The 11,234-nt window shown below is 45.8% G+C and overlaps 2 protein-coding genes across 2 annotated transcripts; one reads left to right on the top strand and one right to left on the bottom strand.

The window, feature by feature from the left end:
• The first annotated feature begins 2,207 nt into the window (after window positions 1–2,207).
• LOC146591344 (olfactory receptor 51G2-like) lies at window positions 2,208–3,179 on the top strand. Its single transcript, XM_085313064.1, has one exon. It carries the CDS (start codon window positions 2,208–2,210, stop codon window positions 3,177–3,179), a length of 972 nt encoding a protein of 323 aa, XP_085169190.1.
• Window positions 3,180–6,652: 3,473 nt separating this feature from the next.
• Window positions 6,653–7,591, bottom strand: LOC146591345 (olfactory receptor 51G2-like). Its single transcript, XM_085313075.1, has one exon. It carries the CDS (start codon window positions 7,589–7,591, stop codon window positions 6,653–6,655), a length of 939 nt encoding a protein of 312 aa, XP_085169201.1.
• Between the last annotated feature and the right edge of the window lie 3,643 nt (window positions 7,592–11,234).

An 11,234-nucleotide genomic window follows, 5' to 3' on the forward strand; every position in this document is an offset into this window, starting at 1 on the left:
GGCCGCGCCGTGCGGACGCGCCTTGCCGCCGCGCGTGGGCACGTCGCTCGCGTGTCGCACCGCRGACGGAAGAGAAAAGCTGAGAGGACGAGGGGAGCAGAAGAGGAGCGCTCCTTCCCCGGGCTCCGCTGCAGAGCAGCCGAGCCGAACGAACGGGGGCGTTTGGGGCCGGAAAAACGCGCAGCCTCGGGGCAGTTCGCGCACGCGTGTGGTATCGCCCCACAGCAGCGTGGGCTACTGCGAACAGACGTGGGCAGGGCCAGTCCTCCCCACCCCGAGTCTCAGTCTCTGCCACGGTGGTAGCTGGAAAAGCAATGCTAGTCTTTTCCCAGYTTAACGGATATTCACTCACGCCAGAACAGCCGATGATGCACGAAGCGAGCAACATAAACTTGTATTTTTGCGAGGTGCCCAAAGCACATTTAGAGATGATGAAGATGAGACATGAGTTCAAGATGGTATGCCCAAATTCAGATACCTGGATCTATTCAGTAACCCGAGCACTCTGGAAAGCTGTCTGCTAATTTAGCTTATCAAGCGAATTATTTAGCTGGCTAAGTAAGAACCAGCGGCACAGATGTCTGGAGCTTTGTCTGAGATGGGAGGCAGTAGGAAATACACAAATTCCATTTTTGATGACACGTTAATGAGTTTGGCCATGTGCACCCATTTTAAGCAATGCCATGTCCTCTGTTTGCATAGGCAGATGGAGCATGAAATTCTGCGGTGCGAAGGGCTGGAAAAGTTTGACTTGTKCCGTATCAGTGACTATAGCCCCTGAAGAGAACAACAGACAGGCCCAGCAAATGCCTTCTGAGCACTTCAGTCTATAGGTGCATTTTACAAGTTTTTTTAATYTGCAACCCCCCAAAGATGGAGATCTTGTATAAAAAAAATGTAATCCTTTTGATAATAGCTTTGCTTTCATTAGTTGTATTTCACATACCCCTCTTTTTCCTGGAGGCATCCGCAGGCTATGGCTTGAAAGCCTTTTGTGAATGATTCTGTAGAAGAAATGAGAGCTGCTTTTGCTTAATTTTACCTATAGCTATTAGTTGTAATAACATCACTGCTAAGAACTACAGTTGCTACATAGACAGYTAAGATGCATGTCTACTGAAACACCTGTCGCTTCTACTAGCTTGATAAGCTATCGATAAAAACTGTAATAATGGAAACAACAATTACAATAATAAATAATCTCTGAAGTAAAGGAAAATGATATCTTTCTAAATTTGCTGATGTTCTATGAAAGTTAAACCTGCCAGACTGCGCATGTCCCCTTTGTGATCACAGTGGGTGACAATAAATTTCAGTAATTGCTTCTATTTTGATAATTCCTGGGAGCCCTTGTTTTTGAGCACAAACACAGGACAGAGGAAAAAATTTCAACCTCTTGCCCTTCATCTCTGGCATAAGGATATGTTGAGGAATAGCAGGTGCAGGACAAGCAGGACTGCATCTGGCAGCAATCGAACCATGAACAAAACTCAGCAGCCAGGTAGAAGGAAGCGGAGGTGGTTTGAAGGGAGCTCCAAAGAAGGCATCTGAAAAGCCAACAAGTGAGCCAATGGAGCTGTGACCAAGGGTAGACATGCTGGACATCYAGTTTGGGAAAGGAAACAGGAAGCTGTCATCTGCTGCCTGGAGGAGGTGAGGGTGGTTCAGATGGTAAGCGTAGCAATGGTCCCACCAGCAGTGTCCTGCATGGAGGTGGATGGAGGGAGGGGAGGCTGCATGCATCAGGGCCYGAGAGCAGAGGTGTGAGGGGGACTGGAGAACAGTTTTACGTGGGGACTGGAGGGAGGAGGGTTGTAGACAATTTGTGAGCTTGATGTGCCTGAGTTAGAAAGGCTCAGATGGACATAGAGTCCAAGGCCTGAGTGGCAGGGTAGGGCAGTGATCTTGCTTACAGTGACTGAAAGAAGAGACTGCAGCAATGTCTTGGGAGGGATGCAGCCCTGGTGCAATAAATAATGCTACTATCTGCTTTACAGGGGAGGAACCAAGAGGAAATGAAACAGGGACAAGACGTGAATCCAGAGTTCCAAAGTTCTAGCTTCTGGTCCAGTAAATCTTCAGGGAGGAGAAAAAAACCAAGATCTTCACTTTGAGTCCCTGGATTGCATTCTGTCAGTAGTTTGCTTTCATTTCCTTGTGAAATCTTATCCTGTGTTACCTTGGAGTATTAATGAAAAGGAGYGAGCATGTCCCCAGGGAACAGCAGTGATGCCCTGGCCTTCCTGCTGGTAGGCATTCCCGGGCTGGCTGATCTCCACCGCTGTTTTTTCATCCCTTTCTGTCTGATGTATCTCRTTGCAATGCTGGGAAACTGCACTGTTCTGCTGGTGGTAAGAACATACCGAGGGCTCCACGAGCCCATGTACTATTTCCTTTCTATGCTGGCCACCACAGACTTGGGTCTGACCCTGTCCACCCTGCCCACAGTGCCATATGTGTTCTGGTTTGGTGCTATGGAGATCAGCTTCCCAGTCTGCCTCACTCAGATGTTCTGCATCCATGCCTTCTCCTTCATGGAGTCCTCAGTGCTTATGGCCATGGCCTTTGATCACTATATGGCCATCTGCTACCCACTGAGGTATTCCTCCATCCTTACTCCTACAAAGATTGCAAAGGTTGGACTGGGGATTGTCTGCCGATGCACTCTGACACTGTTCCCATTAATCTGCCTTCTTACACGGATGTCRTTCTGCAGGTCCCATGTGCTTTCTCACTCCTATTGCCTGCATCAGGATATGATACGTCTGTCATGCACAGACACCATGCTGAATAGCCTGTACGGCTTAATTCTAGTGCTGCTGATAGTCATCCTAGACCCAGTGCTTATCASTGTGTCCTACATCATGATCTTCAAGACTGTGCTGGGCATCACTTCCAGAGAGAAACAGGCCAAAGCCCTGAACACTTGCATATCCCACTTCTCTGCTGTCTTGATTTTCTATGTCCCCATGGTTGGCCTGTCCATTATACACCGGTATGGGAAGAATGCTGCACCCATTAGCCATGTTCTCATGGCCAACATCTACCTTTTCATCCCACCTGTATTGAACCCCATCATCTACAGTATGCAAACCAAGCATATTCGCAAAGGCATCGTCAGGCTCCTAAGTCAAAGGCTGGCCTGGCCTGGCCATGGTAAGCAGGCCTGGAGTCGTTAAGAATTGACAAGCTTGTCAAAATGCAGAGCACAGAAAATATGACAGGTCAAACAAACAAGAGGTTAAGAAAGCTAAAAATTAATGGAAAGAGAACCTTGCTAAAGGTGCTCATACTAACAGTTAAATGTTTGTTTTATTTATCAAAAGCAATAATCCAGCTAGGCAGAGAGGCTCACTGAAGTCTTTGCATCAGATTTTACCAGTGGAGGTGCTTGTTGGGTAGACTGTTACCTGACACAGTGCTCATAGCAGATGGATTAGAGGATCTTGATCAATCTGAAGTAAATAGGGAGGAAGGATTACACCAAATAGATGTCAGTTAAATGAGTAAGTCCCAGGATCATGAGTCATTCACCTGACAGTCCAGAAGGAAGTCAGATGTGAAAYTGTAGAACTCCTGGACACGATGCGAGGGTATGAAACTCCATTACAAACAGTTACTATGCTGGAGGACCAGGGGCCACCATCGGCAAAAGGGACTCTAGAGGGGCTCCYGAGATCTACCGGCCAGTGGGCCTGACTTCTCTCCTTGTAAGACAGTAGAGACTATGATAAAGAATAAGGTCACGAAACATACAGAGAAGTATGGTCTTGCAAAGAGTCAGTCAGGCTACTGCAAAAGGAAATCCTGCCTCTGCAGTATGTCAGACCCTCAGGTGAGGGTATCTACAAGCAGCTAGATCCAGTGCAGATAATACATCAGGATGTCCAAGGKTTTTTAACTAAAAACTATTAAAGAAGTTAATTTGTAAAGGGGTTGGAGGAAACCTTCTATAGGTGGGAAGTAGGTTAAAGTAAAGGGTAGGTCATTTTCACTTCAGAGGAGAGTCAGCAGACAAGACCTCAAGGGATGTCTCCTAAGACTCGTTTTATTCAGCTTTTTCATCAGTAACTTGGATGATGGAGGGCACAGTAATTTCTCAAAGCTTTCAGATKACACTAGGTTAGACAATAGACTAATAATAAGTCTTCTGTATTTTTATAAGGTTAAAACTTTAACAGCAAAACCAATCAGGCCTTGGCTCCACTTACAAGGTATGCTTTTTCCTACCTATAACAAGCTTTTGAGTGTACCACAGTCCAAACTCACAGGAACACCATCAGGTTCAAATCATTTCCATCTGGTAAATTATTGTAACCAGATATATTATTTGGGTTACAAATACCACAGAGATGCATCTCAAAGCACGGAGATTGGGCACTGCTGACTGAAGAAAATCTAGCTGTATTGTAGTAGGTATATATAATCCACTTTTTTTTTTTTGCTTTAGCAATAAAGAGGCTACAAAATAGGAACTGTTGCAGTGAATAACAGCAGAACTAACAGAACTTGTAGGTGGTTGTTGATACTTCTGGCTGCCAAGAGAGACAAGGAAGCCCTGTGAAAGCTTTATCTGACCCAGTGCCCTGTCCTGTCCACCTCCAAAGGAAGCTTTGTCTTGTTTGGGTCGCATCAGCAAAAGCTCAGCAGGCAACCTGTAAAGCACTGACAACCTTTCAGTTCTCAGTCTGATTTGGAATACATGAAGTATGTTTTGTTGTTTTTCTGTGATTTCCCTTGGGTAATCATRTGCCCATTTAGGCATCAGTAAATACCAGTGTTTCTTGGTTGTTTTCAGCAATGATAGATTTATGCAGCGGAAAAGGAAGGCGGGAGTCTTTTGGCCCTTCTCAGCCCTGCTGCTGGGGTGACGGATGCTCAATCCTCACAGCCCCTGTGAGGAAGGATCAAGCCTTTGATGTACAGCCCTGTCCTCAGCAACCACCATTGCCACCAATATTTTTGTTTTSTTTTAGATACGTAGCACTGCTTCACCTCTCTGCTTTCTAACCTTATGCCAGAGCAATCCTCTTCAAAGGGTGGAAATCAAAGCAGAGGGAGCTATGGTGAGCAGGCAGGATATTCTGGGGTGAAAGCCGGCTATCTGCTTTAGGGTGGTCTTAGTCACTCTCTAGGATCTGTACTGATTAGATCTCCTGTGTAACAGGATCTTAAATACCCGCTGCATATGCAGACACCTCCTTTCAGGTGTTTTAGCTGGGAGCTTGTTCTCCCATTGCTTTGACATAGACAAGACAGTGGAGCTGCAGCTGTGCAGTGGCTGAGCCATTCACACCAGCTGATGATCCGACCTGTCTGCTTGTTGCATATAATTGTTTCCACTACAGCCAGAAGGTATCCCGAGCCCAGCGTTGCTGCAGTGACATTACATAGGCTCTGTTTTCATGGGATGCAGTGGGATCTGTATTAGGTGGTTTCTTAAGGCAGTGCTGATCAATCTTCTCAGCAGCTATAAGTCGGTTACACACTCCAGATTTGGCTTGATGCGGTGCCTAGGAGCCCTGTGCTTGCTGAAAATGTTACCTGGCTGGAATGAGAGGACTTTGGCTGGGTTCCTAAATACCTGACAGCCCTGTATGAGTCTTAGCAAGTCTGGCTGCATATGTAAAATCTTGGACAAACAGCTATTGCACATACGTACGTCAATGCTCTAACGCGTGCAGAGATGGCTGAGCATATCTAGGGAGCATCAGATTTTTCTTTGCATGTGCTTCAGCATAAGAGCAGAAGTGTGCCCAGGCAATCATAGGTGGAAAGATCAACATCCTCGTTCAGGAGGTCAGGAACTCTGGGCACTCTGACTCAGTGTCATTGCACAGACAAGACCACCTTATGCAGGGATCTCCAATGCTATGTCCTATTTGTCTAAAAGGGGGAGTTTTATTTTGGGAACTTCAAGTAATTATATCTCCCACATTATTGACCAGGAATGGAATAAATATATAGAAGGCTGTAGATACTGCTCCTTTGTTCAACAAAAAGAATGGTGGGAGACTCGACAGGATATAGAATCATAGAATCGGTAAGGTTGGAAAGGACCTCTGGAGATCATCTAGGCCAACCTCCCCGCTCAGCCAGGGTCACCTAGAGCATGGTAGACAGGGTTGYATCCAGGTGGGYCTTGAAGATCTCCAGAGAAGGAGACTCCACAACCTCTCTGGACAACCTGGTCCAGTGCTCCGTCACTCTCACAGGGAAGAAATTCCCCCTCACGGTCAGGCRGAACTTCCTGTGCTTCARTTTCTGCCCATTGCCTCTTGTCCTGTCAYATGGGACAACTGAAAAGAGTTTGTCCCCGTCCCCTTGACACCCTCCCTTCAGGTGCTTGTACACATTGATCAGATCCCCCCTCAGGCTTCTCTTCCCCAGGCTGAAGAGGCCCAGCTCTCGCAGCTGTTCCTCGTAGGGCAGGTGCTCCAGCCCTTTGATGATCTTCATAGCCCTACGCTGGAGTCTCTCCAGTAGCTCCATGTCTCTCTTAAATATACCTTACCTGCAGCATGTAAAGGGTTTAAAAGTTCGGGATCCTCAACAGGCAAACGTATGACAGGGTGGAGTAGACAGTCTCTAAACTATTATTCATCAGCTGTTTCACYATGTGCAAAATCTCCTGGATATTCTCTGTATGATATCAGTGCAATTTTGGAGTTAGTAGTTTGCATATACCTCTGCGGATCTGTTTAGTTTTTACACTGTAAATAATTGGATTTAACACAGGGGGTACAAGAAGGTAGGTGTTGGCCATGAAGGCGTGAATCAGAGGAGACGCATGTTTCCCAAACCTGTACACCATGGATAAGCCAATCATCGGGACATAATAAATCAGGACAGCACAGACATGAGAGACGCAAGTGTTCAGGGCCTTGAGGCGCTCTTCCTTGGATGCAATACTCAGCACAGTCTTAATGATCATGACATAAGACAGGACAATAGACAGTGAGTCTAGCCCAAATGTAGCCAGCAGGACAAATAAGCCGTACATGCTGTTCACCTTGATATCTGCACACGGCAGCTGGATTAAGTTGGGGTGCAGACAGAAGGAGTGAGCGAGCACGTGGGATCTGCAGAATGGCAGCCTCATCAGAAGTATTGGCAAGGGGATCAAGAGGCTAACACTCCTCACTGTGAGCCCCAGCCCGATGAGGCCTATCCGTGGGTTGGTCAGGACAGACGCATATTGCAGGGGGTTGTAGATGGCCATGAAGCGGTCGAAGGCCATGGCCCACAGGACCCCTGAGTCCATGATGGAAAAGCAGTGAATAAAGAACATCTGAGTGAGGCAGACGTCAAATCTGATCTCCCGTGAGTCAAAGAGCAGCACACTCACCACCGTGGGGAGTGTAGACAGAGATACACCAAGCTCTGTGACAGCCAACATGGACAGGAAGAGGTACATGGGCTTGTGGAGGTTGTGGTCAGCCTTGATGACAAAGAGGACCATGCTATTTCCTAGGATGGAAATAATGTACATGGAGCAGAAAGGGATAGCAATCCACATGTTCCCACCTTCCATTCCTGGGATTCCTGTCAGAAGGAATGTAGAAGGTCTAAGGAAGCTGTTGTTGCTCATTTTCCTAATGAAACATCTTTGTCCTATCAAAGTTCAAATATCAGATCCAATGCATCCTACAAAAGAATTTATAGAGAACATCAAAGAGTAATCACACAAAAAAGTAAAACCTTTTTCATTCTTCTAACGGTGATGGGAGGATCCACACTTCTGAATTTGCTATGAAACAGTTAAAGGACATTTTACCTTTGTGAGCTGTTCTTAGGGAGTAATGCAACTCGCAAGTAACAGAAAGCTTAGAGAGATGGATGTATACAGCACCTAAGTGAAGGCTGAGTTGTGGACATCCCTGTGCCAGGGCAGTGTGAAACAGAAGCCAGATTAATGGTTGGGGTACTATATTTAATATGTTGCAACAGAGGGCAAAAAGACTTCAGAAGTGACATGCTAGATGAAGGGTAACAACAGATTTCTATCTCATACTGACAGCATACAGTGGACTTGGAAGTCGAGGGGCCAGATCACCAGCCCTTACTCTGGCTTTTCCTTGTTCTTCTGCAGAAGAACAAGGTGAGGAGAATGGTGCAGATCTCTAGACTTCTGTATTTAGACTGCTATACAACTCCCTCACCCTGAGATCTGAAAGTGGCTTCCAGTGCTTGATGAATGAGATCCTTACATCACTTCTGTGTGGGTGTCTCAGAACACCTCTTCTCTGCCAGCTATAAACTTTCTCCATTTTCTCTATCTCTCTTTTGATTATTTGCACATCTGCTTTCTTTCTTTCATTCTGTGAATATGTAAACCTGATGATTTTTTTCCCTTCCATAAAAATAATCTTGGCACCAAAGTCTTAATATAGCTTTCTTTCAGCCAAGTGCTGTCTACAACTTCCAAGCTGTGCACAGCTGAGAACCAGATACTGCAGCAGCATTTTGCAGGATCTTGCCAACAAGCCTTCTTCAGTATGCTAAGAAGCAGAGCTGTGAACATCTGCTAATCTGAGACCAAAACATCTAAGACTTGTGAATTCACATATGCACAAGTGCTAGTGCTATTTTCTGGTAAAAATCATGCAACAACCAGATCATCCTGTCTGAGAGAGAAGAGCTTTGGCCATTAACAAGTCTGTAGGGCTGGGATGTGCAAGATACATCTTTCTATGCTGAGAAAACAAGATTTCAGTGCTACTTATCCACCTCACCAAGCTGTTACACCCAGATTGTAAACACAGGCAAGGACTGCTCTTCATACTCACCTCACCTGGCTGTAGGTATCTGCTGTGCAGATGTCTGCCTCTCAGCTGGTTGTCTGGGTTCCCACCAGTCATGGAGGGGAACAGGCACTGCCATAATGCATTTCATCTCCCCTGAAAGTAGATATCTTCCATAGTCAGATGAATGGTGCTTACTGCCCTCAGCTGACAAGAAAATAATCTGAGGGTCACTAGCTCTTCATTATATATGCATTCTCTAGTTAAAAGCAATTAACAGTAATACTACGGTAACATTAACAAAGTTATCTGAAATTATGTAACAACCAAAATGTGAAAAGCAGCCCAACAGAAGCAGATAACTTTTGCCCTAAATATGGAGCAACACCCTAGCATGATCAGCCTGAGCATCTTGCCTCCAGGCTGCCAGAGAATGTGTATTTATATCACTGCTCCACAAAATCTCACTGGTCTCACAGACTCATTAGGGACTTCTGCTTCTTTTTTTGATCGCTCCACTGTCTAAAAGGAGGTGATGTAAATGTACTGTTAGCAGTGAATTCCAGGGTCAAGTCAGAGGCTACCACGGAACTGTGTTAGGTTAGCACCAGGAGCTAAATATGTTCATAATTCAARTGCAAAATAAAGCAGGACTTTAATGTAGTGTTGGCTTCTAGCTTCCACAAGGAGACATCAGACACAGGAAAACTTTCCTGGGAGCCCCTCTGCAGAGGCTGAGAAGGAGGGCTGTGAATCTAGCAAAGTGACGGTGGCAAGACCTCACTCTCTTGGCAGCTATGGCCTCAGATACCATTGTCAGGAGGTCACACTCCTGCAAGGATAGGGTTTCCCACCTAAGCAATCAGATTTGGTCTTTCTCAGCAATGGGACCATTTGGTGCCTGTGGATTTCAAAGCAACATGCCAAAGCCTTACTCCCTTAGCACTGACTGGAGGGCACTTCTGTCCCCTCCCATCCCAGTGACCACACCATCCATACTGAGCAAAGATCCAGGTTTCACAGCCAACTTTATTTATTCATAGAGAAGGGAATTCTAGAGTATGAACCTAAACTGATACTGAATATCTGATATTATGTGATGGTGATGGCTAATATRCGCACACCTGATAGGCTGTAAAAAGATACAGCCAGCAACCTTTGCATATATCTAATCAAAAATGACATACAGGTGCCATTTCTCACTGTGAAAATRCACCTCAGAAAACTTCTCCCATTGCCACTGGAGGAGAAARTCACAGAATCACAGAATGGTTGAGGTTGGAGGGGACCTCTGGAGATCATCTAGGCCAACATCCCTCCTCAAGCAGGGTCACCTAGAGCATGGTAGACACGGTTGCATCCAGGTGCATTAAACACCCTAGATTTGATATTGTCAGTGGTAATCATAGAATGGACTGAGATACAGTCTAGGTGCTCAAAACCTCCACACAGACAACCCTGTAACAGCTGCTTGCATTAGCTCAGGAAAGCACTTTTGAAGAAAGTTTCCTGCCAAATTCCAGTTAAAGTGCTTTATTTCACATCATGGGACATCTTGGAGCCTGCAGACTGGATTCTTCTTGGATGAAACAAAATTGGATGATTCTGCCAGGAGCACATCTGGTACTCTCCAGTCTTCAAAGGGTGTCCAGCCTAAGAGACCAGACCTAGACCTGCTCCAAGGTAAACCTTCCTGAAATGTGTATAGTGGGGATATAAAGTTATAAGCACCAGCTCTATAGCTCTCCAGAAGCCGTCTTTTTGCACCACAATGCTTGCTCATGTAAACAGTAGCAAGGAATATTTGACATGGTTGAGAAACATGAGATCTCAGTGGGAAACACTGAGCCAGTGCCATGGTCTTTTGGTAATTCCCCCTACAAACGTAATTTCCTAGTGATATCCATTCTCCCCCCTACAAAAAGACAGGAGCTCACTAAATCTGCACATGTTGCTCAGATCATGCCTTTTCCCTTGGAACTGGGAAAAACAAGGTTCATTGAAAAAAAATAACCCTGCAACACAGATTAAGTCAATACTTCTGTCCACACAAGACCCTTCAGAGTCTTCCTGGGACTCAGACCACTTGCAGCAGAGAGATGCAGAGTGGTCTCACCCCCTTCCTCCCAGCTGCTTCCACTGATTTGCTTTACTTAGTATTTCATTCTTCTGTGGAGAGCACCAGGAACATGAACATAAATCCCAGGCTAAAGCAGCATGAGACACAGGGCACCTGCCTGTAAGCTTTGCTGATCTGGGGCTGTTGCAACAATTGCTGCTGCTGCCCAGAAGGAGCCCGGACATTAAAGATTGTATTGCAGAAAAACAAATCGTTGCCCTAACCCCAAATACTCACCTGCCTCCTGCAGGTTTCCAGGCAGAGTCTCTGCACTGTGGGGATCAGGAGATATTTATGTATCTGCCAGATAAACCCCAGCAGGCAGCCTTGCCTTTCTGCTGATACACCTGAGGGCTGTGCTGTCATTCAGA

This window comes from Rhea americana, unplaced genomic scaffold, assembly GCF_003343005.1.
Source record: "Rhea americana isolate MKP2758 unplaced genomic scaffold, rheAme1 scaffold_376, whole genome shotgun sequence".
NCBI lineage: Eukaryota > Metazoa > Chordata > Aves > Rheiformes > Rheidae > Rhea > Rhea americana.

Bases quoted from the DNA above. Each gene is read 5' to 3' on its own strand.
- LOC146591345 (XM_085313075.1), bottom strand. From the start codon at position 7,591: ATGAGCAACAACAGCTTCCTTAGACCTTCTACATTCCTTCTGACAGGA.